At 45.0% G+C, this 27,991-nt stretch overlaps 1 protein-coding gene across 1 annotated transcript in view; it reads left to right on the plus strand.

Moving 5' to 3' along the window:
* EHD4 (EH domain containing 4) overlaps positions 1-27,991 on the plus strand; it is an 87,107-nt gene that overhangs the window by 26,587 nt on the left and 32,529 nt on the right. The window contains exon 3 of the mRNA XM_045448105.1: positions 4,898-4,995. Within this exon, the coding sequence (XP_045304061.1) occupies positions 4,898-4,995 (98 nt within the window). The remainder of the gene's footprint in view (positions 1-4,897; positions 4,996-27,991) is intronic.

The raw sequence follows: 27,991 nt of genomic DNA on the forward strand, positions 1-27,991 counted from the left end.
AGAAATTCTTAATCTCATTTACTTCCTCATTGCCTCTGTTTCCTTTTGAAAAGTAACTTTTATCAGTGGCCCTAGGGATTTTGAGCTAAAGGAATCTGAAGGGTACTTCTGTGCACCCGTCCATTTAGCCAGTCCTGATGATGGTGGTGATAAAAACAAAAACCCCACTATCTCACATTTGCATGATGATTTAGCAATAATAGAATACTTATGTGTAATTTTGGACTTATATTGTATTTTTTGCCTCTCTGTAATTAAATGAGACTTTAGCAGTGGAGGTTTTTGTTTTATTTTGTTTTGTTTTTTAAATATATGAATGTTACATAGTCACTTAGTCCCATTGGGAGTTTTTTTTAACAGATGTAGTTCAAGTATACAGCATCAGTCCAGATACAAACTGGCTCTGTCAGCTAATTTAGCCTCAGAGATTAAGGAAAATAGACTTTTGCCAAGAATCACCAGCAAATTTGTTTGTTTTTTTTTAATCTGAGTGATTAACTGGCTTTGTTTGTTTACTTCTTTGTTTTATGGCATGCTTATCCATAATAATCCCCCTGAAGCACTTCCCATTAATCTTTAACCTCAAGATTTGTGGTAGCTGCCAGGTCATTAACCGTAGTTCTTCATTGGCAGCTGCCTGTACGGCCTGGTCCTGACATTCCAGAAAACCAGTCTTTCTCCCTGGACTCAGGCAGACTTTCCCAGCACTCATGCATTGCACCTGGCATTCCCTGCTGTGGGAGTCAGGAAAGAGAGGCTTGGTTTAGAAAAGTATCCACCCTTAGGTTGGACCACATGAAATTGCCAATATTCCACCGTCTTTTACTTGTAAAAGATGTAAGTAATTCTGTAACAGTGGTAATTCTGTAAGATTCAATCTAAGAGGTAACTGTGGGCTTTTTATAGTCTGGATGTGAAATTCTTCCTGGGCAGTGGAAGGTTAGATCAGCTGTTTGTGATAGGACCATGTAACAAGAACTATGATATTTTAATGTAACAATTATCACCGGTTGGTTGTCAAAGTCTTTTCGTGTCTGGTGTGCTGTTTACTACTGTTTACTGGTGTGCCCTACTCTAACCAGTGAGTGAGCTGCGGTTGAAGAAGATGCTTTGAAACTGCACGATACTCTCTGCATTGTCAGCATCCATTTATTTGAACCTGATGACAACCTGGGAGTTCTCTGGCTGGTAGAATTGCTCAGACACCTAGAGCTTACAACATGAGTAAGCAAGGGCTTCTGCTTCCAGGCCCTCCAGCAGTGGGCCCAGAGCAAGTCACAAGGGAGCCTCGGGTGGGGAGTTCCAGGGCTACAGCACGTCACTCCCTTGTTTTGGAATGTCGCCCTCTATGATAAGGCACACAGCAGTGGCTCAAATGCACGAAATGCTGGTAGCAGCCTAGTAGTCGAAAACCTGGGCCTGAGTCCAAACTAGTGGGTTAGATACCAGTTCCATCACTTACAGCCATGTGACTTGGCATGTGCCCCAGTCTCCTCCTGCGTAAATGGCAGTGCACAGCCCCTACCTCTCAGGTTGTGGCAAGGATTAAGTGAGTTAATGTCTACAGAAAGTATCTAGAGCATTGCCTGATACATAGTGAGTGGGCAGTAAATGTTTGTGCCATTTTATTATTACTGTGACTGCTAGATATCACTATATTGCTTGGAAACCAAAAGCAGCATTAGGGCACTGCCTGGTTCTTTTTAAATATCGATCATCGAATTGGAATGCTAGCATTTAGAGGCAACTTAAAAATCTCTGATCCTCTCCCTTCCTTGGTTTACTAGGCAACAAGACCTTATAGCCCAGACTATTCCTTTATCCAGCCCCCTTTCTGCTACCCCTGAGCCTTTGGGGTGTGGGAGTGGCAGGGAATGGGGGTCAAGCACAGGGTTTGGGCTCATCCTCCCCTCCTCTTATCAGAACAAGATGCATCAGGTCAGCCCTGAATGAGGAAACACTCCGTAACGGCTTCTGTGAGGCTCCTGGGCTTAGCCAGCACATGTCTGTGTCTTTTGTGTGAAATGTAGAAAGCAAGGCACAGGTACATTTATGTTAGTCACTCTGGCAAGGGTAGGAAATCCATCTTGGGATAGCAAATCTGTGATTGGGAACATTTCAGCACACAAACATAAGCAAGAAAGGCCTGACAGAGGGCTGACGAGAAGACACCCAGTAAATAACCTTGTCTTTTACCTTCCTTTCTTAAAGCTTAAAAGTTAGACAGGATTGTTGTAACAGTGTTGCATTAGGGTTTTTTCTGGTTACAATATAATTATTTAAGAAAATATGTGTGGTTCCAACCCCAGTGTATGAGGCCTGCCCCCACATGGGGGTCTGAAAGCTGACTTCTGCTCTGTGCTCCCCCCTACTTCCCCACCCCTGCCCCCCACCCCCACCACCATCACCCAGTCCCTCCCCCTCCCCCTCCCCCATGAGGCTTCCTTGCTTTCTTTCATGGAGTGTAGTCTGTTTTTACACACATAGCCCAACCATGCCCTCTCAGGATGCTCCTGGAGAGCTCCCTGCTCCTCTCCGCCCCCCCATCTTCTCCCCCCTCTCCCCTGCCCCTCTGCTTCCTCCCTCCTCTTCCCCCTCCTCCCTTTTTCTGCAATTACCCCTGTGGGCCACTCAGCCTGCTGTCTTGTTTATTGTGTGGTAATGTCACCACATCTGACCGCATCTTGGTTTGTGGCTCACAGATTTTGTCTCTGCTATTGAGTCAGGAGGCAGGGGAGTTGTCGAAAGTTTGTCACTTTGCAGAGAGGGAGTGGACAGTTTATAAATTTTGAATCCCTCTGTTAACTTCACACTAGAATCTAGGGGTTTTGTGTTTCGGAAAAATTGATATTGAGTGTGAGCTTGTGGTTTTGGAGAAAGGTGAGCCTCTCACAGGAATACTTTACGTAAAATAGTTTCGCATATGTGCGATTCTTCGGCACTGTCAAATACCTCAAGCCGTCTAATAAAAAGGAAGGGACTGTGGTAAGAGACTGAATCGTTACTGACAAGAAACGCGGTCTACCGCGGATGTGCTCAGAACTCTGTTCCTACCTCCATTCTAAAGCATTACATGCGGTGGTTTTCTTTTTTTTTCTTTGTGAACTTACAAAGAACAAATGCTTCGTGATCTCTGTGTACTTTATTCTCATGGGTCTGCTCTCCCAGTGTTGGGCGGTGGGATTTACTTACAGGTCTGGAGGATGCACGATGGGCAGGAGAAAATCAGAAATGAGGGGCTTTTCTTAAATTAACTTGGCCCTTTATTTTTAACGTTGTGAGCTTTTTAACTTTATGGAATCAGTTCCACTCAGCTGACATCAGAAATATTAGTCTGTGGTCTCCAGCCAGCCATGCATTAACGATATGACCTCAAGATGTCATAACTCCTTTGTGCTTCAACTTTTCCAGCTGCAAAATGATGATAGTATCTTTTCCTACATTTTCCTGGGCTGACTTGAAAAGGTAGGAAAGAATGTGTAGGAAACTTGTCCTGAGCACCTTCAAAACAAGCTGATTTGAAATGTCAGTAATTGTACCTCTTGCTCAGGACTGCCCACCCCTCACCATGCGGCTGCGCCCCCACCCTGCCCATGGGGCTGTGCTAACCACGTGTGCACTGTGAAGGCCAGCATGGCATCCCTGTCCTGCATTCCCAGCATATTTACTTTCTGAGTGATCCCACCAGTTCCCCTGAATGGAAGAATTGAGCTTTCACAGAGGGTTTTCCAGCTTTCTGCCCACACAGATCCAGAAGTTAGCCATTTACAATACAGGAAAAGGGGAGGCACTCTCTCTGCAGTGTCTGCCTTAGAACAGACACAGTGCGTACCAGAGAACCACCTTGAGCCCTGCTGCCTGGGTGAAAAAGTATCAAAGTGTTTCCTTCCGCTACTCTAGAGTTACTCAGTATTACAGCTAAAAAGGACCTCACCAGTCCCTGTCCAAGTGTCTCCATTTATACATAAGGACACAGGCCCAGAGCTGAGATCTGTCCAGGATCCCACAGCAAATTTCTGACAAAGCCTGAGCTGAGCCTGCACCCAGTCTTCTGACCCACAGGCCATATTTTTCTTCCACTCCCCTCTGCTTCTGTGAGGCCAAAACCAGGGCAGCTGACAGCAGAAGGATTGGGATGAGAAGGAAGAGATGGTGACAGGCAAGTGAGGGCCAAGGAAAGAGGCTTGAGACGCTTGGCCAGGACTCTTCCCCGCCCCTGCCACTCTGTCCACTCTTAGGGTATCCCTTGGTTTCCAAAGCACGTGGAGGATTTGGGGTATTGCCCACAGGTGCTTGCCCTGTGCTGGGCCTGAAGCCTTATGGGCACCGGCCTGGATGCTGAGCCCCCAGGCCACTGTCCCAGTAGGGAGTGGGCAACAGCCGGGCAGGGAGCTTGGACAGTGGGCAGTGACCCTGGAGGAGTCATGAGATTCCCCGGGGAGGGAAGCCCGGGATGTTTGGCCAAGGAGCAGCCTGGAGAAGGGGCAGGCGAGGCTGACGGGCTTGGGTCAAGTTAACCTAGGGTTAAGGCCCAGCCCTGAGTGATGCTGAGTAAGTTACTTACCTTCTCTGATGTTAACAGGAATTTCTTCCTCAAGGGGTTCCTGTGAGGAACAAATGAGATGATGTTTGTAAACATCTATGTGTTCAGCAAATGTCAGCTCAAATCAGAATTAACAGTTAAGGATCTGGTGGCTGGTGGCAGCAGGTACCAAGGCACCTTCCCACACCTGCCCAAGGGTCCAGCATCCTGTCCCCATGGCCCCAGTGGAGGTGCTGTCAATGCCCTGCAAGTTCCCGCTGCAAAGACCATGTCGGTAACCTTGAGAGGCCAAGGAACTCTTCAGAGCTCAGAGATATGTAGTTTCTGATCCCGCCTTTGATCCCTTTCTTCCAGATTCATGTGCTCCCAGCTGCCCAATCAGGTCCTGAAGAGCATCAGCATCATCGACAGTCCCGGCATCCTGTCTGGGGAGAAGCAGCGCATCAGCCGCGGTCAGTGCCCACCCCTGTCCCAACCCTCCTCTGCTGCTGCTGAGGCTCGCTATCATGCCAGGGGAGGGTTTCTGTTTCTGTCGGATTCTGTCTACCCCACCCCACCCCCCCAACCGGGATGCCTCCAGCAGCCCTGGGAAGCCCAGGTGTCCAGAGCTGTAGGGCTCCGAGAAGCCACCAGGATGCATGGCATCAAAGGTTCTCATTTCAACTGAAAAGCTTTCTGGTAATCTCTTCGTTCCTTTAAACACTGCCATTTGCCACTAGTGCCTACCTCGTGTAAATCTTCTCAGAGGGGACATGCATATCACTACTAACCATTCCCTTAGACATGGAAATAAAGAAGGTAGGTAGTCACGGCCAGGGAGAGAAGCCCTTCCCCTGCTCGTCCTCCCTTCCCTGTTGGCACATGGCCGGTGGCCTCTGTGGCACCCCTGTGATGAGTCAGCCCTTATTGGTATCTGTGGAGCCAGACACTGTGCTGCATGCTGGGGATGCAGCAAAAACAGGTACGGTTAGTTTCTGCCCTCAAGGAGCTAATGTTCTAATGAGGAAGACAGATGTAAATCGAGTCGTCATAGGGAAACAGAAAATGAGACCTGAGGGGTGCCAGGGTGGCTCTGTCAGTTAAGTGTCTGACTTCGGCTCAGGTCGTGATCTCTCAGTTCGTGAGTTCGAGCCCCGCCCCGGGCTCGCTGCTGTTAGTGTAGATCCCGCTTCAGATCCTTTGTCCCCCCTCTCTCTTTGCCCCTCCTCTGCTTGTGCTCTCTCTCTCTCTATCTCAAAATAAATAAATAAACTTAAAAAAAAAAAAAAGAGAGAGAGAGAGAGAACTGGAATAAGTGCTCTGAGATGAGGGCCTTGTGTCGAGGGTGGAAGGGGACCTGGCCTGGCCTTGGGGTGTTGGGAAAGATGCCCCATGGAAGGGACATTTGAGCCAAGACCTGGAGGGTGAGTAGGAACTACCTAAGGGAGGTCTGCAGTGGGGAAGGAGAGACTAGAAGGTGTTCAGAGATGAACGGAGGGTAGAAAATGCTTGTGAAGGATGGTGAATTTGGGCTTCTTCAGCCACCTGAAAACAAGGCTGAGCCCTAACCTTGTCTAGCCCTGTGCACTGTGGTTAAACAGATGGGCCTGCTCTCTCCCCCGCCCTCCTGGAGAAGGGGCCATCAGGGGCGACCCCGAGGACATAGCTTGCTCACAGTGAGGAGATGCCTGGCCGGGAGGGTGCTAGGTTGGATTCCCGCAGTCACAGAGGCAGGTCAGGTGCCCCTGGCCCTTGAAACAAAGTCTAGTCCTTCAAGGCTTTGCTAGGAGGGAAAAGACAGAGCAGATGAATTGCTGCTTCCACTTGTCCCTGATAAGTCTTCACAACTCCTTGAATAGCAAGTCAGTAAAACTGTGTTTAGAAGTGCCAGTGCCAGGGTTGAGTGGTGACCTGTCTGGGGTCATGGCCCTGGGTTCTGGCCAGGCAGTGGACTCCCCCCGCCCTCATGAAGCAGAAGTACAGCTACGTAGGCTGCGGGGACACTCCCAGGAGCTAGAAAGCAAGGTCCCGAGATGGGTAAAGAGAGGCTCCCAAGGTCAGCAAGCCCTCCTTTCTCATGGCATTTCAGGAATGCTGACTTTGCAGCCTCCACGGACTCTCAGAGAGCTCGGGACCGCTTTGCTGGGCCTTCACCCATTCAGTCAGAGACTCCGTGGGCAATTAGGCCTCCCTGAGGCCTCCAAGTACCTTGCTTATAGAAAAACCCAGCATAATACTATTCTTTTCTCATAAATGTCTGTTACTTATATTTTCTGTCATAAAGGTAATGTTTGTTATAAAGGATTCAAGCAATGAATAGGGACATACAAAATCTGTCACAATTGACCATTGTTACTGGTGTTCTCCAGCTCCTTAGAGACTTTTTCCTGTGCATATACGAACATATTATTTTTAACAGAAATGCGATTTCCAAGCACATTTTCTACCACTTGATTTTTTGCTGTAATGGTCTTTCACAAACATCATTCCATGCCAGTATGTCCAAATTACTTTATTCCTCTTAACAGCTGTTTCGTTTCCATCAAAGGGACATAACATGGTGTATTTAACCAATTTTTGGATCTTGTGATGGCTAATAATCTTTCACTGTTACAAATAGTGCCACAGATAGACATCATTTTTGTACCTTTGTGCCTCAATGCCAATAGATTTTTTTTTTAAGAGCCAGTTTAGGACCACTCCTTTGGCACCATAAAAGTTGCTCTGCAGATAAAATGTTTTGTTTTAAAACGAAAATAAAGCAAACCCGTGTCCCGCAGCTTTTCTGGCCATCCATGTTTTACTGCATCTACCACTTGGCCAATTCTAATCACCCACATTCTTCAGGGTTTCTTCTTTGCTGAGCAATTACAAGTGTCTTTCAGACTATAGATTCTTTATAGTAGTGTAGCGTGGGGTGATGCTTTCAGGATGCTTTGAAGACCAGTTCTTTTTAACACTTTATAGGAATCTGATTCATATCCTGGCCCAGTACTTCCTCACATCCTGTGCACAGAAATAGCACATACGGTTCCAAGCGGGCAGTGTTCAGGCGGACCCTGCCACCCTGACAGATACAGCAGCTGGTGGGGAAGGACCGAGAGCTGCAAACAATGACAGCGTTCTGCACTGTGGCTGAAGTTCCCAAGCTTGAGTACCAGACTGTGTTTGGGACAGTTGGTGGCTGGAGTCAGTTTCAGCACATTAACTCCAAAGAGTCTATACTGCTTTAGAGCTGCTTTAGCTGACACTTTTGCAGACAGTGCTACATTCTGATTCAGACTCCTCCTGCTTCCATCCGTCCAGCTTCATAAATCACACCACCACCTTCACTGGTCGCTTATGTCAACATTGGATGAGGTGGCAGATACAAATTGTGACCCCGCAGGACATTTGGAACATCTGCTATTGACTTTATTAGCGGGGCTTTGACTTCCTTACGGCTGTTTTGTCTGTAAAAGAGGAAAGGTAGCAGCTGCTGTGCCTTCTCCTTGTCCCTTGGTGCAGTTGATGAATTAACCCTCAACAAGCAGGTCCCACTTTAGGGGCTCAGTCATTTAACCCTCTGACTCTTGATTTCGGGTCAGGTCGTGATCGAGCCCTGCATCAGGCTCTGTGCTAAGCATGGAGCCTGCTTGGGATTCTCTTTCTCTCCCTCCGCTCCTCTCCCTCACTCACGCGCACTCTTTCTCTCTCTGAAATTAAAAAGAAAAAAAAAAAGTCTCTTTAGGTGCGTATCCATAATAGCAGTGCGAAAACAGCCACCGTGTGCTGAGCTGTATGTCTGCACCAGGCTAATCCTGGGGGATTTGCTGTCTACGTTAAACCTGCTCATACTCACACACTGACAGAAGCTCGGCCCTGGCCAAGTAAACCGCCCGTGCCCTCACTCCCCTGGGAAAGCAGAGCCTTCCAACGATCACGAGAACTCTTTCCCCAGCTGCTAGGCAGATGGGTGACTGAGCTTGACATCTGGGGAGTGAACAGTAAACATTGTTGACAGGGTGCTACTTCTGGAGAATAGGCTCAGAGGATGGGTGCTTCAGGCAGTCGCCAAAAGCTGAAGATGTTGTGGGTCCACCCTCTAGCTGCAGGGCTCTGCAGCCCTGGCTGAGAGTGAGAGCACGCTGGGTAGGCGGTGCGGATGCGGGGGAGGCGGTGAGGGGCCGGTGACTGCTGAGCACCCCCAGGAAGACGTGCTGACTGTACCACACCCAGAGATCTCCCCATCAGCATAGGAAAAGGCCGATGGCAGATGGAGTGGTGAAGCATTGTGCTACCTTGCTGGGAGTTGAATGGGAAGGCGGGACTAGAACTGACAAGCTGGCCCCACATCATCATTGGCATCCTCCAGGAACCCCCACGGTGTTGCCCAGGCGTCCAGAGCTCTAGGGGCCAGATGGTCAGTGAGGGTGCAGCTCTAGGAAGGAATCCTGATGTGTTAGTGGTGATAGCAAAAATGGGGACTCTCGACACAGGGTTCAGTAATATAATCTCACCTCACCCGCAGCTCCATTCTTCCTGGCTCATTCCTGTCTCCTGACATAACTCTGGTTCCCTTGTATCTGGTGCTGAGTAGAGGGAGAATTGTGATCAGAAGGAGGACATAGTGTTCAGTAATGGCTCCTCTCTAAGCCAAAGTCGTAGGTGACGGGAAGAAACACTCAGCATTTCTACATGACAGTTCATATTTTGTGGTCTCAGGTTTGGGGCAAAACATGGCAGATCCACTCTTATGTCAGAAGTAACTTTTACCAAACAACAAGTGTTGGCGAGGATGTGGGGAAAAAGGAACCATCGTGCACTATTGGTGGGAAGGCAAACTGGCATACCCACTGTGGAAAGCAATTTGGAGATTCCTCAAAAAATTAAAAATAGAACTACCCTACAATCCAGTAATCACATTACTGGGTATTTACCCAAAAAACACAAAAACACTAATTCAAAGTGACACATGCATCCCTATGTTTATTGCAGCATTATCTACAATAGCTAGACTATGGAAGTGGCCCAAGTGCCCATCAATAGATGAATGGGTAAAGAAGATGTGGTGTGTATATATACCATGGAATATTATTCATCCATAAAAAAGTATGAAATCTTGCCATTTACAACAACATGGATAGAGCTAGTGAGTATAATGCTAAATGAAATAAGTCAGAGAAAGACAAATACCATATCTTATATGTGGAATTTAAGAAACAAATGAGTAAAAGAAAAAAAGAGAGAGAGAGAAACCAAAAAATAGATTCTTAATTATAGAGAACAAACCAATAGTGCCCAAATGGGGGGATGGGTGAAATAGGCAATGAAGATTGAAAGAAAGAGAGAAAGGAAGAGGGAGGGAGGAAGGGAAGACAGAAGGAAGGAAGGAAGGAAAGAAGGGAGGAAGAGAGGAAGGAAGAAAAGGAAGGAAGGGAGGGAAGGAGAGGAAGGAAGAAAAGGAAGGAAGGAAGGAAGGAAGGAAGGAAGGAAGGAAGGAAGGAAGGAAGGAAGAGGTGACCTTTACCAACTAGAATGTGCCTCAGCCCATCCTTGTCCTCATCAGAATCTTAACACCGGTCCTAGAAATCAGATCACTGGACCCCTTGCCTCCCTGCTTGGTTTTCACAGTAAAACAAGAATGTACAGTCAATATTTGGGGGGAGTGTTACCTAAATCTGTTTGGAAGCTCTATAAATAAAACCCACCAGGATAATTGATTTTGAAACAATATTTAGTATACTCCATATGGAAACCCATTATCCTTCAGATGTTCCTTGGTTTAATTATAGTTAGCAGAAAATCTTTAGGAACAAAGGATTGAGTTCCGTGACTAAACTGTAGCTTTCTTGGCTGACATAAAGAATATCCATCATGCATGGATAAAAATGTTCTGATATATTTATAATAATTTTATGCTAATCAAGTAATAGCTACCTAAAAGTCCTACAAGCTTTTCCTGATTCTTTTCTTGTAGCCAATAAAAGAATGTTTGGATTCTCAAGATTTTCTAAATTATTTGCTTGAAAGGTATGAGTAAAATGTGAGTCGGGTCACTTTTAGGAAACATCTTTTGCCCTCATGACAACATCCAGGTTTTTGACTTTATGTGATGAGAAAAGAGAGCACACTTACCCACACATCCTTATTTTCATTCCTACTCTCTTATTTTTCTGGCTCCTGGCCTGTTTACTTTCCAAAATACTGTTTATTCATGCTGAACCTAAACATCATCTAGGACTTATTTCTAGACGTGGCATGAACACAAGTGTGTTCCCAACTCCTGGTACAAACCTCTGGGTTCTGGTTCTCATCATAATGTCCCGGTCTGAGAAGGAGAACACTGTGAAAGAAACCTAATGGAGCATCTGGTGTACTTGCCCATCTATTTAGCGTGTAAGCATGCGGAGGCTCTGTTTTGGCAGTGAATAATTACCCCTGTGATTTCCTGAAAGCATGAGGTTTTGTGATGCCTTCAACAGACTTCACTTTGGTAAACAAAAGTAACACAATTGTCCTCTTTTAACAATTTACATGACTCTAGGGGTGCCTGGAGGACCCTAGGGTGGCTCAGTCGGTTAAGCGTTGACTCTTGGTTTCAGCTTAGGTGAAAACTCATGGTCCATGAGTTTGAGCCCCGAATCGGGTTCTGTGCTGACAGTGTGGAGCCTGACTGGGATTCTTTCTTTCCCTTTCTCTCTGCCCCTCCCCTGCTGTCTCTTTCTGCCTCTCTCTCTCTCTCTCTCAAAAATGAATGAATGAATGAATTTTTTTAAAAATCTAAATAACCCTTAAAGAAAAAACTCTTGGTCTTAATTTTCCAACAAATCTATCTGTTCCTCCAGGAACAGCACCCTGTCAATGAAAAATCTGAGAGTATCTTCTTCTGATGTCTAAGTCCTTCACTGTATAAGCCTTTCTCATTATAAGTCAACAAATACAACTGAGTAGATAGGAAAAAATAAAAGGGCAGAAAGTGTCCTGCTAGTAAACAATAAATTATGGTAGTACATTCAACAGAAGGAACCGAACTGTGCTTCAAATAACAGAACAATCACATTAGCTTCAAAAATCATTGACTGGTGTTTTAGTATTTACATACAGACACCCTTAAGTCCTCTTGATTTTAGCAACGTAAAGGAAGGCCCTCAAGATTAAAAAAGGCATCTGAAGACATATGACAGGATATGTGAATAAGCAGTTTCAAGGGTCTGACAACTCAGCAAAAGCTCCCAAAACATAATATCACAAAAGAACCCACAGACCCAGGGAAAGGGGATGTGCAAATCCAACCTGGAATTAATTAATAAAAGTGCAGGAAAAATAGCAAAGGTACAAACAAACTGTAATCAAGAGCGTACAGACACTCCTATTTAACAGGCCTTTGGAAGTTGGAAGACAAAAAGCCAGATTTTGAAGGTGGCCCAAGAAAGGAGAGAGAATATTTAGGGCTGCCTGATAAAAATGACTTCCTCTCTCAGGCTTAGGGACCCACAGGGCCCAGGGGGACAACAGACACATACACAAGAGGAAGGAGTCTTTTCCCTAAAAGAATGAGATATAGCTCAGGAGCATCCCAGCTTTTTTGCAACACCAGAGACTGCGGTGACATGAGCTCACTGGACATGTGGCCCTCATAGGTGCTATTCCTGTCCCCAACTCCCCACGCCATGATTGATGTAGGGCTTCTTGATTTTTTGTTTTGTTTCTTGGGGTTTGGGTCTAACCACAGTTCATGCTCTCTTAGGTCCTCTCCTTGTCCACTGTGGCTCCTCCCAGCTTCAGGGCATTCCCAGGCTTCATCAGCATGTCCTTGGACCTTCACCCTTGGATCTAGAAGTTGGGCAGAGAGGGCTCAAGAAAGAGCAAGCTTTGAGGCACACCAATAGAGACTGCCCACTAGATTGACAGCAGTTCATTAAGGAACAAGTTCCTCTGAGATGTATTAAGCTCTTATGTGCCGTGAACCAAGCTAGGAACTGAGAGCATAAAGGTGAACAAGGTACGCCCCTGCCTGGAGTGGCTGCTGCCTAGTGTGGTCAGCCAGCCAGTCACTGATGCACCAGATTGTCACCTCAATACACTTACTACCCATTCAACCAACGGCAGGACAAAAAATGGACATGGTCACTGCCCTTATGGAATTTAAATTCTGATGGGAGGGTCTGATAAGATCAGCAGGTGGGTGAATGAATAAATCATTGTAAATAGTCATGAGGTACAGGAAGGAAACAGATGAGACACCAAGTTCAACAATAGGGGCTGAGGTAGAGCTGCCCTACTCTCCAAGCTGACTATGGCTGAAAGCTCAGAGGAAACCGGTCTTCCGAGTGGGGTGGGGCAAGGTTTTACAAGTTTGTACTGACCACATTGTCTATTCAGATATGTCCCACCTGATATATAAGGAATATATAATATAATAGATATTCAGCTGTCAGATATTTACACATGGATTTCAGTTCCTGAATATTCATGTTTTGTTTTATTTTATTTTATTTTTTTCCCTGAGGTCTCTTCTGTTGCCTACATCAGCCAGTCTGTAAACCCAGAATCAAACAAATCACTTTCCTGGGTCCAGTCAGGGGACTGAAGTCCTGAATGTAGTATAGCGGGAAGCCTGGACAATCGAAACGGACTCCCTGGGTCTAGTTCGGCTCAGCCATGTACACCACTTGCATGGCCTCAGGGAAGTTGTGAGTCTCTCTGTAAAAGGAGGGTAACAGTACTTCATGCATCATGTTGTTGTAATTGAGTTAATACATAGAAAGCAGAAAACGATGCCCCACCTAGCACACAGTAAGTGCTCAATACATGTTAGCTGTTATTACTCGCATCATATTATTACATTATTGTTGTTGTTACTGTTGAAGGCCAAGGAGTTTTCAAAGGCTGAGTTTAATCAGCCTTTATATTGGTTTATATTGGTTTCTCACCTCTTGAAGTCTTCTGTCTCATAGAGTAGGACAAATTTTTGTCAAGTTATCTGAAATGTAGAGTTTGCTGTTTGGGGACTGAATATTCTATTTTTAGATAAGTGTTCCTTTTTCCCCACATACCTTGGTTATTTTATTGACGGTTAACTTTTAAATTTTGAAACCATATGTCCTTCTAGCCATAGAGAATAGATAGCACTCTAATTGATCATCCAGTTTAAAAAATATTAGATGAAAGAGAATTTTTTTATTTTTTTAAAGTCTATTTATTTATTTGGAGAGAGTGATAGAGAGCATGTGTGAGTGGGAAAAGGCAGAGAGAGAGAGAGAGAGGGAGAGAGAGAGAATCCCAAACAGGCTCCATGCTGTCAGCATGGAGCCCAACATGGGGCTCAGTCTCACCAACTGTGAGATCAGGAACTGAGTTGAAATCAAGAGTTGCATGTTTAACCAACTGAGCCACTCAAGCACCTCTGATGAAAGAAAATTTTAAAATAACAGACATTTTGTGTGTGTGTGTGTGTGTGTGTGTGTGTGTGTGTGTGTGTGATCTTTTTGATATTTTTTTATTTTAGAAGAAGTGATGGTAGGGGCACCTGGGTGGCGCAGTCGGTTAAGCGTCCGACTTCAGCCAGGTCACGATCTCGCGGTCCGTGAGTTCGAGCCCCGCGTCGGGCTCTGGGCTGATGGCTCGGAGCCTGGAGCCTGTTTCTGATTCTGTGTCTCCCTCTCTCTCTGCCCCTCCCCCGTTCATGCTCTGTCTCTCTCTGTCCCAAAAATAAAATAAACGTTGGAAAAAAAATTAAAAAAAAAAAAAAAAAAGAAGAAGTGATGGTATAAAAAGTGATGGGTAATGTTAGGGGCATGCTAGAGATATTCATTTAACACACATTTATACAGATTATACACGAGGTGCTAAGCACTGTCCTGGATGCCAGGATTCAAAATGAGTTAGACACAGGCCTTGGCCCGGATGCTCATACTCATTTGGGGTGGATGGACCTGCAAAGAAACCACTCTGATCCTGTGTGTTACAGGAGTTCTGGTAAAGAAGTTCAATGAGTAGGGGACCCCACCACCCCCCCAGTGGGTAGTGGACGGTAGGTAGTCAGTGAAGCTGCTAAGAGAAAGGATACTTCTTCTCCCTCTTCCTTTGTTTTTTTTTTCTTTTGCATTTTCTCTCTCTTTTTTAACAAGTAGTGGTTTTTTTATATATTTAAATATTTTTAAATATTTCTTATATATGTTTTTTATGTATATTTTTATAGTTTTTTTATATATTTAAAAAGTTGTGCAACCATCCCCACAACCAATTTTAGAATGTTTCCATCACCTCAAAAAGAACTCATTGTACTCATTAGCAATCACTATCAATTCTTCCCCACCCCCTAGACCCTGGCAACCACTAATCTACTTCCTGTCTCTATGGATTTGCCTATTCTGGACATGTCATGTAAATGGAATCAAACAATATATAGCCTTTGTATCTGGCTTTTTTCACTTAGCACAGTGTGTTCAGGGTTCATCCATGTTGTAATGGGTATCAGTATTTCATTCCTTTTTTATGATCGAGTAGCATTTCCTTGTATGGCTCTGTGACATTTTATGAATTTATCAATTGATGGACATTTGGGTTGTTTCCACTTTTCTGGCCATTTTGAATAATGCAGCTATGATTATTCATGTACGAGTTCTTGTGAAAACATACATTTTCAATTCTCTCGGGTATATACCTAAGAGCAGAATTTTGGGGTCATATTGTAACTCAATGTTTTGAGGAATGGCTCAGTTTTCCAAAAAGGCTGCATCATTTTACATTCCCACCAGCACAATATAAGCTTTCCAGTTTCTCTCCATCCTCATCAACACTGTTGTTTTGATTAGAAGCATCCCAGTAGGTATGAAGTGGTATTTCATTGTGGTTTCAATTTGCATTTCTCTGATGGCTAATGATGTTGAACATCTTCTCATGTGCTTTGTTAACCATTTGTAGATCTTCTTTGAAGAAATGTGTATGTAGATTCTTTGCTCATTTTTGATTGGATTGTTTGTCTTTTTATTGTTGAGTTTTAATATTCTTTATGTATCCTCTCTACTAGTCAGATATTGATTTGAGAATATTTTGTCTCATGTCCTGGGTTGTCTTTTCACTGTCTTTATGGTATCATCTGAAGCACAAAATTTTTTCATTTTAATGAAAGCTAATTTATCTGTTTCGATTTTTGTCACTTTGCCTAACCCAAGCTCATGAAAATTTAATCCTATATTTTTTCTAAGAGATTCATAGTGCTAGCACTTACATTTAGGTCATTGGTCCATATTAAGTTAATTTTTATTTATGGTGTGAGGTTGGGGTCCACCTTGATTATTTTGCATGTGTGTATCCAGTTGTGCCAGCACCGTTTGTTAAAAAGACAATACTTTCCCCCATTGAATTGTCGTGGCACCCGTGTTGAAAATCAGTTGGTTGTAAGGCACCTGGGTGGCTCAGTCAGTTAAGCATCTGACTCTTGATTTAGGCTCAGGTCATGATCTCATGAGATTGAGCCCCACGTCATGTTCTATACTGGGCATGGAACTTACTTAAGATTCTCTCTCTCCCTCTACTGCTCATGCTCACTCTCTCTCTCTCAAAAAAAAAAAAAAAAAGGACAAATCAGTTGGCTAGACCTATGGTTTATTTCTGCTCTCTCAATTCTATTTCATTGATCTATATGTATCTCACCTTATGAGACAGCACTTCTTGATCAGAGCTTCCAGGTAAGTCAGTGAGTTCATCAGCCAGCAAGTTCAGGGCCTTATGAGATAGGGTATGGACACAATGAGGTGATGGAGTGAAGCTTTTACCACAGCACCTGTCTGGTTCATAGTCAAGAGAAAGGTAACCGTGGCTGCCCTTCCTTACTATTGTTACCCTCTCCCACGCAGCAGAAAGGGTGTGTGCAAGAACAGGGGAAGATGTGTGAGCCGGGGTCCTTTGGTGGAACATGAGTTGTGCATGTGGCTGGAACATGGGAGTGTGGTGAGTGGGCACGTGTGACAGGAGACTGGGTTTTGTCCTGAAGGCCGCACGAAACACTGAGGAGTGTGAGGTAAAGGGTTGGTATGTTAAAGAATTCTGTAGAAGAGAACATATGTCCTCATGAAGCCATTTTTATATTTAGAGCTTGAGCTCAATGACTTGTTTCAGAGCTTTGTTTGAATTTGGCAGACAAAAAAGTGTCCATCCCCAGGGAATGGGGCTGACCACCGATGATTTGTTGGCAGATCCTGTTTGCTGGCCAGTGCTAAGGCCAGTTGGGGTGTGAGGTCTTGGACATCACTCGTTTCTTGGGCCTCCAACAGGAAATCCTGGTTCCTTTTTGTTTCGGGGAAGTTTGCTGACAAACGCATTCATGGCTCCTTTTCCGCCGCTGCCACAGGAAATTCCACACCACAAGTGTTGCTGCTTCTGTCCCTAATGGGAGCCCGTCATCACTGTGACTCAGAATGGCATTTACCAAGCCCTGGTAACTATTTTTAGTTTTTATGAATATTTTAAATGCACACTGGATCGTGAGGAACGACTGCTTCTACCAAAACTTCAAACCTACCTAGTCTTTGAAATGAAAAACAACTTTTTTTGGTGGAGAGAAGGTCACTTATCTTACTATCCTGTAGAGAGCAACTCATGATCATCAAACCTTTCATAGACGTTGGGATACAGAGGTTAATCAGAGAAAAGGTTTGCTCCTTACTCTTTTAAGTAATAATAATAATAATAATAATAGCTAATACTTACACAGTGCATTGTAAATTGCTTTCCATATAATATTAACTCATTTGCTCCTCACGAAAGCTCTATGAGGTAGGAACTCTTATCATATTTCATAGGAGAGAAGACTGAAGCACAAAGAGGTAAACGGCTTTCCAGAATGGTGGTAGCTTGTCTCAAAAGAAGCCTCATCCTCCCACCACCCCCACCACCGTGAACTGTACCTCCACATATTCATGCCCTCATGTAGTCTCCTCCCCTTGAATCTAGGATGGCCTTCGGACTCACTCTTTGAGGGGAATTCAGCAAGAGTGATGCTTCATGACCCCACATCTAATTCAGAAGTCCTGAAAGTTCCAGCTGGATCTCTGTGCAGCCAACTGACATCTAAAAAGTCTAACCACCCCAAAACCACCATACTGTGAGGGAAGCCCAGACTAGTCACATGGAGAGGCCAGGAGGCTCAGGTCACCTCTAGCCTAGCTGAGGTGTGAGGGAAGAAGCCATCAAGGACAACTAGCTCAGGTGAGCCTTCAGATGGTTCCAGCCCCAACTACCATCTGACTATCACCTCATGACACTCCTCAATCTAGAACCACCCAGCTGAGCCCAGTCAACCCTCAGACCTGAGAAAGTAATAAGTTGTTGTTTAAGCCACTAAGTTTTTTCTAAGTTAGTTTATTTTGAGAGACAGAGAGACAGCACAAGTGAGAGAGAGAATCCCAACCAGGCTCTGCACTGCCAGCACAGAGCCAGATGCGGGGCCTGAACTCATGAAACTGTGAGATCACTACCTGAGCTGAAACCAAGAGTCAGATGCTTAACTGACTGAGCCACCCAGGCAACCCCTACGCCACTTAGTTTTAAGGTGACTAATAATCAAAACAGCTAGTAAGTGGCTGATTCAAACCAGACAGTCTCGTTCCAGACTGTGTGCTTTTAACCACAGGAGACAAGGATACAAACCAGGAGAACATCTCTCTCAATCTCTCTCTGTCTCTCTCTCACACATACACACAAACACACGCACAAGAAGGCAGCACTGGGGAAGGATACCAGATGGGCCATGTTTTTGTAATTGATGCACTCCCCCTACAAACAACAAACCTCCTAGGTTTTTTACCTTCAGCGATTTTTGATGGTAGTCTTTGGGAGACCCCGTACACACTGCCCTGCATTCTCATTCAAAGGATAGTAGAAAGGGAAAGAGGTTTCCTTATATTGAATGTTTGCCATGCACCAAACTCTGCTGGGTTCCTCCTGGTCCATTTCTCCTTTTTCTTTTTCTTTTTTTAAATATTTGTTTATTTTTGAAGGAGAGAGAGACAGAGCATGATCAGGGGAGGTGGCAGAGAGAGAGGGAGACACGGAATCCAAACCGGGCTCCAGGCTCTGAGCTGCACAGAACCCGACGCGAGGCTTGAGCTCACAAGTCACGAGATCATGACCTGAGCTGAAGTCGGATGCTCAACCGACTGAGCCACCCCATCTCCTGGTCCATTTCTTAAGCACATACTATGTGTCAGGTATCAGGCACTTTTAATAGAACAAGATAGACCCTGTCACACCTTCCTGCAGTCTACACCAGGGAGGGCGATGGATGAGCAGAAATACAAAACAAATGCAAGCTCAAACAAAGACTTGAAGAAAGTAATTGCTGAGTCCCACAGCAGGGGTGATCCTACTTTAGATGGGGAGTCAGGGGAGGTGTCTCTGAGGAGGTGGCATTCAGGCTAAGACCTAAAGAGTAAAAGGACTAGCCTGGCAGGGAATTGGAGGAAGGGCATTGTAGGCAAAGGCCAAGGGTAGGTAAGACCTGACAGGTCCAGGGAAGGCTAGAGGCTCGTTAAGTAGCCAGGAAGTGGTGGGCATTGAGGTGGTGGGGGGGGGGGGGGGCACTGGTGTGAGCTGTTGGCCTGAGGGAAGCACATGAATTTTATTCTGAAAGAAATCAGAAGCCATTGAGGGATTAACTTTTTTAACCTTTTCTTGATTACCTAGAATTATTGCTCTGAGCGTCCGGGAGTTCTTGTACTGAGCAGTAACAGAACCAGCCCTGGGTCTGCCACTCCCCTCCTTTGGGTTTGTTTGGTTGCTTGGTTTTCTCTTCCCTGGTTGTCATGGTCATTTCTTCTTCGGTGGGACCCGTCCTTAGGTCACCATCTCTCCATCCCCCTTCTGCCCTGGAGTTGATGAGTCCGAATGATGCAATGAAGCCCTCCTGCTGGGATACTCAGGCTCCAGCGAACTTGTTAACAGGCTACTTCTGGCCTCAGCACAAACAACATGGGGGAGTGTGCAGTGGAGCTTGGAAAGCAGCCTGTCCAGGAGTTCTGGGGCAGGCAGATCCCCACTTTAGGAATCTGCGGTGGTGCTGAGTCTGCCCTTTCCTGTGTGCTCTGCTGCCCCCAAGCCAAGTGAAAGAAGGGATGATTACAAAGTTGGGAAACCTACCAAAATGGACTTGAGTTGTGCCCCACATTTATGTTTCAGTGTGAACGCTGCCCTCTCGGAGGCCAGGATGGAGGATGGGGTGGGGGTGGGGTCCTTGGATGGGGTGGGGGCAGCTCAGTACTCAGCTGGGCTCTGTAACTAACCAACATCCTCCCAGGCGAGGGCTTTGAAAGGAAGCGGAGGTAACTGCCCGCCCCACCGTGGTCCCTGGGCGACCCGGTGACTGCTGTTGCATTAGCCTCTTAGGCATCTGACAGGGAGTCCTGGCCTGACACTGCTGTCCTCTGCCTGTGCCTTCACTCCATGTAGGAGCACCCCCAACATCTCTAGACTTCTTTGAAAGTTAGGAGTTTTAGGAACCTCTAAAGAAAAATAAAGAAGAGATTTCTCATTTACATTTTCAGATGTTCAAAAGTTACTGCTATAATAAGGACATTCTTTTTTAATTATTTTTTTTTTTTAATGTTTATTTACTTTCGAGAGACAGAGCATGAGCAGGGTAGGGGCAGAGGGAGACAGAGACACAGAATCCGAAGCAGGCTCCAGGCTCTGAGCTGTTAGCACAGAGCCTGATGGGGACTTGAACTCATGAACCACAAGACAATGACCTGAGCTGAAGTTGGATGCTTAACTGACTGAGCCACCCAGGGGCCCAGTGAGGGCATTCTTGTTATGTAACCTCCATCCTGATTGTTATGTGTGGGAAAAGCCCTCTCCCCACAGTCACTGTGCACCAAAGGAGACCCCCAGACTGGAGGGTGGGAGTGATAGATTGAAAATGAAGGAATAGGGGCACCTGGGTGGCTCAGTCAGTTAAGCATCTGACTTTGGCTCAAGTCATGATCTCATGGTTTGTCAGTTCGAGCCCTGCATCGGGGGGGGTGCTCAGAGGCTGGAGCCTGCCTCGGATTCTGTGTCTCCCTCTCTCTCTGCCTCTCCTCTGCTCACACACTGTCTGTCTGTCTCTCTCTCTCTCTCTCTCTCTCTCTCTCTCAAAAATAAATATTTTTAAAAAAAATTTTAAATGAGAAAATGCAGGATTATAGGTGAAGGTGGAGCTGCATAGTGAGGAGCAACACTGGCTTGTGACGTTTTTCCACTTCCCTTGGCACTTCTACTTACCAGCTGGGTGACCTGGGCAAGTTATTCCACCTCTGTGAGCCTCAGTCTCCTCCTCTGTAAAATGGGAAGAAACATACTTTCTTCACAGAGTTAGATCTTGTGAGGGTCTGAATAATTGGTGTAAATACCTAAGTGTTCCACAGACTTTAGTAATGAAGCATGCATTGTGCGAGAGGCCCCAGAGTGTGGCCGGAAGTCAGGTCTCACGCACTGGCACTAGGCGGCTAGGCCTGTTGAGCCAGTGGATGTAGACGCATGCTGAAAATAGGGGCATTTTTGTTTCCCAGGGAAGCAGAGAGGGAGGCGGTGTGATGCAGGCAAGCTGTCTGTGGGCCCTGGCGGAGGCTGACCTCAGTTCAAATCCTGGCACCCCCACTTGACTGTGGGTTCCTCAGTTCATGCTTTTATAAAGGGACCAAATTCTCCCTCCCAGGGCTGTTTGAGGATAAAGTGACATAACAACTATTAACCATTTGGCAGTGGTTTAGCTTTGTTCGCTTCATGGAATTAATTGGGCGGTCCCAGAATAGATGGACGGAGCGTGCAAGTTAGCTCGGCCACATGCTCCGACGTTTTCCCAGGGAGAGCTGATAGTGGCAGGTACTGGGACTCAGTCCGGCAAGGACCTTGCTTTTCCAGGAAACCAAAAACGGAGAGGGAACGATAAAGGAAATATGTGAACTTGACAATAGGCCTGTGGAAAGAATGCCAGGGGAAGGCAGCCCAGGAAGGGAGCTGGGAAAACCTGCTGAAGACAGTGACCTGGACGAGGTGTCCTTTTGTGGCCAAGGGCCCCGGCTCTTGTCACTTTTCCAATTCTTTTCTCCATAATCTTCTTTCTGGTATCTGGGGATATTTCTCACACCCTCCATGACATAGTTTCCTCTAGAAACCCCCACTTCACCAGGATTATTTTAGCCTCTTTCACAAAACCACCTCCTGCTTGAATCCAAATCACAAAGTAAAGTGCAAATCAGACCATCATTCAGCATTTCACCTTTCTGTAGTCTTCTTCAGTATAGTGCCATGTTGCACAAGTGTGTATACATATTTGAGATGAAAAATTCAAGTTTCAGGAAGTTAGATGGTGAAGAGTGTCCCAGCCACACCCCCAGTTCCTCTTCCAGAGCAAACTCTGCCAGCAGTGTCTCGGGGTTCCTCCCAGAGCAGGAGAGTCCTGTATGCTGCTCTGCACCAAGAATTTTCCACTTAGCAGTAAATCTTGGAGCGCGTCTGTGTCAGGACCTTAGAGCTGCTTCTTTTGTCCATCGTGTAGATGTGCCCAAATTAACAGCTGGTATCCTCTTGACGGATGGCATCCAGACCATTTCTGATCATTGGCAGTTTGTTACAAACAGTGCTGTAGAATATAGTTTTGCACACAGTGCAAATATATAGTTTGTTGCACAGTAGGGTGCAAATGGAACTATATGATACAAAACAAACAAAAAACAAACAGACCCTTAAGTACAGAGAACAAACTGGTTGCCAGAGGGAAGGTGGGTGGGATATGGGTGAACTTGATAAAGGAAATTAAGAGGTACACACTTCCAGTTCTAAAAACTGGGCGCCTGGGTGGCTCAGTCCTTTGAGCATCTGACTTCGGCTCAGGTCACGATCTCATGGTTCTTGAGTCTAAGTCCCACATTGGGCTCTCTGCTGTCAGCGAAGAGCCCACTTCAGATCCTCTGTCCCTCTCTCTCTGCCCCTCCTCTGCACATACACGCATGTTCTCTCTCTCTCAAAAATAAATAAACCTTTAAAAATAAAATAAGTCACAGAGGTTAAAAGTACTGTATGGAATTGTCAAATCACTATGTTGTATACCTGAAACTAACATAATGTCAATTATACTTCAATGTCATGTCAATTATACTTCAATTGAAAAAAAAAAAAAAACAGATGCACTTCTAGTAGTGAAATTGCTGAATCAAAAGGAACCGTGGTCTTTTTACTGTGTTAGCTGGTGACAAAATGCCTTGTCTAGAAGATGTACCTCTTCACATTCCCACCAACGATACAAAAGTGCCTGTTTACACCACACACCCTCCCCAACTCAGGGCATTACTGATTCCCCTCCCCTTATCTTCCCTTTATCTTTGCATTATCTAATAGGTAAATGGTATCTCATTATAATTCTAATTTTCATTCTTATTATCGGTGTGGTTGAGCACCTTTGCATATTTACAAATATTTTCAAGGTATTTCCTTTCTGGAGGCATTTGACCATTTTGAAACAGCGGTGGGTAACTACGTGTACTTTTATTTAATAAAATAATTGAACCATTTTTTAAGTAAGGAACTCAGTGTGGATTAATATGGTCCCCACTGACTTGATCTGTCTTTCTATCTGTGACATAAACCCAGAAATAACTACCTCTGGGTAGTTTGGCTTTAGGAGCAGGTTAGCTGATAATTTAGCTGCTGGCACTGGCCTTCATGACTGGCTGTTGTCCAAATGCTCACAGAACACTCACGCAACACTGGAATTGTTTAAAAGGAGGAAAAGGGCAGGGCAGGGTATCGAGGGTCAGAAGTGGCTTGCAACTGTTTGTTGACCCCACCAGTTGTCATATTCTTGGTTTAACATTTCTCTTTAGAAAATGGTAGGTTGGAGAAATATTGTCTTTTTGCCCTTCTGAACCACGAAATGACAAGATGTATTGTCGAGGTAGGAGCTGTGTTTGTAAATATTTAGCCTCATCACACGTGGGTGGAGACTGTGTCTTACTGGCATTTTGCCTCCATTGGAAAATGAGGAATGGGCAGTCTCCATGGGTGTGACACTTGATTCCTGGATTCTCTTACTTGTCTTATTAGAAGGTTGGATCTGATGATCTCTTAAGCGTTCTTGAATGCCTCCAATTCTGTGATTTTCCTCTGGTAATTTCTTCCAGCCTAGAGTTGTTTGCAGTTGGGTGCCAAATTAACAAGTAACAAGTTTTTAATTAATGATTATTTTGATGATTAATGGTAATTTTATCATTAGATGTAGTCACTGAGTATTCCTATAGCCACCTGAGTGGTTTTACATTCTTATGCTGGTAATGTAACTAGCTGATACCTAGTATAGTTAACTTAAGATCTGGAAAGAATTCTTACTTTCTATATATATCAGATGGGATCAACTAACCCATCTGATATATATAGAAACTGAGGCCCAGCAAAGTGAAATGGCTGAACCAGGCTCCAGAACTTGTAGGATTTTTTTGGTCAATTTTCAGCAAATTCTCTCTGCAGCAGAGAGCCTAAAATGCCTCATAATGTTGCTGTCTTTTTCCAGGGCTCATTCCTCTTTAAATGGACCTGCTTCTTAACCTAACTTTTAGCCTGATAAGGAAAACAAGACATGAAACCCAATTTTCCCTTTGACTTGGTCACATGACCAGATGCCACAGCGTTCATCAGGCCCAATACTCAAATGGAACCTTTCTCCATTCCCCACCTGTCTGCCCTATGGTGTGATCCTTGATGTAAGGAGCTTCAGGGTCACATGGCCCCCATCTGTCCCATCGTTATCTTTACAACATCCCCAGAGGAAAAAGAGACAGGCTATGAGGTTAGCTTGTTTATTTTAGGAGGAAACAGACCCTGATAAGTTAGTTCACAGAGTTTTGGACTAAATTCCAAAGGAAGAAGGAGTTGGGGGAGGAAATAGAAAATAAACAACACCAAGCCCATCCAAGGACAGATTTGGTCCTTGATTTTATTTAAACTGTGGAATGTTCAGTGGCCAAACCCCCTCAGGCCAGGCACAGGAAAACAGGGAGCTCTGTAACCACAGGGATCTTCTTGTAGCCAGTTGTAGTCTCTCAGAGGTGGCCACTACCAGCTGAACACTTGGAGATGAACACTCCTTGAACTTCCACAGTGTGTGCAGATATGGAGGCCATGGAGTTTGTCTGTTTCTCTTCTCTGGCTATCTTGTTGGTTCTCCAGGACAGGGTTTAGTATCAGCCCCTCCCCACCCCCAGTGGGAGCCTGGACCCCCACTCACTGCCGACCCCTTCCCCGCCCCTATTTACCCCCAAACCACTTGCACATCTGATCAGCTTTGTGGAGAGAGCTAGGGGTGAAAGGAAATGGAGAGGCCAGCAAGAGCAAAGTGTCTGTGACTCCTCTCCTTACCAGCTTGTTTCCATGGCTCAGGCAAGTACAGCTGATGGAGGACTGCCTCTTCCCCCGGAGGTTATGTGTAGTGGCAAAAGTACTACTTCACCCACAGGCCTTCTTGAGATGGTGATAGGCTGGAAAAGGCTAGAAATCCAGACCCTAGCTAGAAACGCCATTATAGAAGAAAAGGAAAACCTTCCTTAGTAATATTGTTATCCGAGTCACATATGGACAAATAATTTTTACAGTATGCTTATTCTTATTACAAAAATAATATATATTTATTGTAGAACACTTATAAAACTACTTTTAAAAATATCACAAAGGGGCGCCTGGGTGGCTCAGTCGGTTGAGCGGCCAACTTCGGCTCAGGTCATGATCTCGCAGTCCGTGAGTTCGAGCCCCATGTCGGGCTCTGTGCTGACGGCTCGGAGCCTGGAGCCTGTTTCGGATTCTGTGTCTCCCTCTCTCTGATCCTCCCCTGTTCATGCTCTGTCTCTCCCTGTCTCAAAAATAAATAAAACGTTAAAAAATAATAATAATAAATAAATAAATACATAAAAATATCACAAAGGGGGAGCCTCAGTGGTTCAGTCAGTGAAGCATCTGACTTCAGCTCAGATCACCATCCTGCAGTTCATGAGTTTGAGCCCCACGCTGGGCTCATGGATAAAAGCATAGGCTGTGAGATGCAAGTGCCTGGGTTTGAAACATGGCTCTTAGGAAATAGCTGTGTGACTTTGGTAAGTTATTTAACCTCTCTGATTCTCTGTATCCTCACCTGTAAAAGGGGGACAATAATAGCACCTGTTTCATGGGGTTATTGTGAGGATTATGGAGAGTGTGCTAATAGAAAGCTCTCAGGGCAGTGCAGGAATATTGAGAGAGCTCAGTCATATTGACTGCCGTCTTTAATTTTTTGCTATCATTCTGTACCTACCCCCAATCACATTTTCAGAAACAGCCTTTTCCAGTTGCAGAGTAAACTCAGCCTGGAAATGATACAAGGACTCCTTGCACATGTTTAACTGAAGTGGCTGCTATTGTTAACAGTGACTATTTTTGAAAAAATATATTTAATACCTGAGCAATCCCAGATATCTGATGTTTATTTTGAGATGATTTGTACTTCCTACAATTAGTAACAGCTCTTTTTTTAGAAACTCACAGAACTATTTAAGCAACTAAACCCTCTAATGTGCTAAAAATCAGTTACACTTCTCATTCAAGTTAATTCACTTTGTTAATCAGATTTATTTTACTGTTTCATATTTTATTTATGTATGTATGTATGTATGTGTATATATGTATAATGTTAAAATGCAACCCACCCTCTTAAATTTTGAGTGTTCAGTACAGTATTGTTAACTCTGGGCACATCTTATACAGCAGATGTCTTAAACTTACTCCTCTTACTTAACTGAAACTTTGTGCCCCTTGATTAAGAACGTCCCATCCCCCTCCCCTGCACCGTGCCCCTGGCAACCACCATTCCACTCTATGATTATATGAGTTTGGTTATTTAAAAAAATTTTTTTTCAGTGTTTATTTATTTTTGAGAGAGAGAGAGAGAGAGACAGAGCATGAGCAGGGGAAGGGCAGAGTGAGAGGGAGACACAGAATCCAAAGCAGGCTCCAGGCTCTGAGCTGTCAGCCCAGAGACCAGTGCAGGGCTCAAACTCACAAACTGTGAGATCATGACCTGAACCGAAGTTGCACGCTCAACCGACTGAGCCACCCAGGTGCCCCAAGTTTGGTTATTTTAAATGTTTTTATTATTATTATTTATTTTTGAAAGAGAGAGAGAGAGAGAGTGAGTGAGCAGTGGAGGAGCAGGGAGCGAGGGAGGGAAACACTGAATCTGATGCAGGCTCTAGGCTCCGAGCTATGAGCACAGAGCCCAACGCAGGGTTCAAACTCAGAAAGTATGAGGTTGTGACCTGAGCCAAGGTTGGACACTTACCCAGTTGAGCCACCCAGGCGCCCCAAGTTTGGTTATTTTAGATTCCTGATGTAAACAAAATCATGCAGTATCTGTCCTTCTGCGAGTGACTTATCTCAGTGTAATGTCTTCCAGCTCCGTCCATGTTGCAGAATCTCCCTTTTTAAAGCCGCATAATATTCTGTTGTATGTATAAACCACATTTTTGTTATCTGTTCGTCTGCCAAAGGACATTAAGGTTGTTTCCATATCTTGGCTATTATGAATAGTACCGCAATAAACATGGGAATGCTAATATCTCTTTGAGATCTTGATTTAAATTCTTTTGAATTTAATTCTTCTGAATCCCCAGAAGTGGGATTGCTAGATCATATGGTAGTTCTGTTTTTCATTTTTTGAGCAATAAACCAAATTTCTTGAATACCTACTACATTCAATAGTAGGTACTGAGTACTGGGTATACAGTGGTGAATGGAATGAGAGAGTCTCTGCCCTCATAGAGTTTCTGTCTTATAATCACCAAATAAATATATCATTGGGAAGTATAAGGGTTATGAAAGAAAAATCATTGGTGCTATAAGAATACATCACAGGGAGGGGCGCCTGGGTGGCGCAGTCGGTTAAGCGTCCGACTTCAGCCAGGTCACGATCTCGCAGTCCATGAGTTCGAGCCCCGCGTCGGGCTCTGGGCTGACGGCTCAGAGCCTGGAGCCTGTTTCCGATTCTGTGTCTCCCTCTCTCTCTGCCCCTCCCCCGTTCATGCTCTGTCTCTCTCTGTCCCAAAAAAAATAAATAAACGTTGAAAAAAAAAATTAAAAAAAAAAAAAAAGAATACGTCACAGGGAACCTGATTTAGATAGTACAAAGTATCCTGTGGTGGGCTTTTGGGTTCCAAGCATGATTAAGACTTGGCCCCTGCTCTCAGGATGCTTATAATTTAGTGCAGTGGATGGGCTGCAGCAGAACACATATCTTCTTCTCAGGAAGAAATGGGGAGAGAGGATCCATTCTACTCAGGTGAGAGAAGGTGTCCCAGAGGGAAGTGACCCAGAGGGATGGGTAGCTGGAGATGGAGAAGGAGCAGGGCATTTGGAGCTAAAGAAAGTCTGGGCAAAGGTGCAAAGGCAGGGGGCTGCAGAATGCTTTTGGAGAACAGCAAAGAGCCCAGT

This window comes from Leopardus geoffroyi, chromosome B3 (assembly GCF_018350155.1).
Source record: "Leopardus geoffroyi isolate Oge1 chromosome B3, O.geoffroyi_Oge1_pat1.0, whole genome shotgun sequence".
Lineage (NCBI taxonomy): Eukaryota > Metazoa > Chordata > Mammalia > Carnivora > Felidae > Leopardus > Leopardus geoffroyi.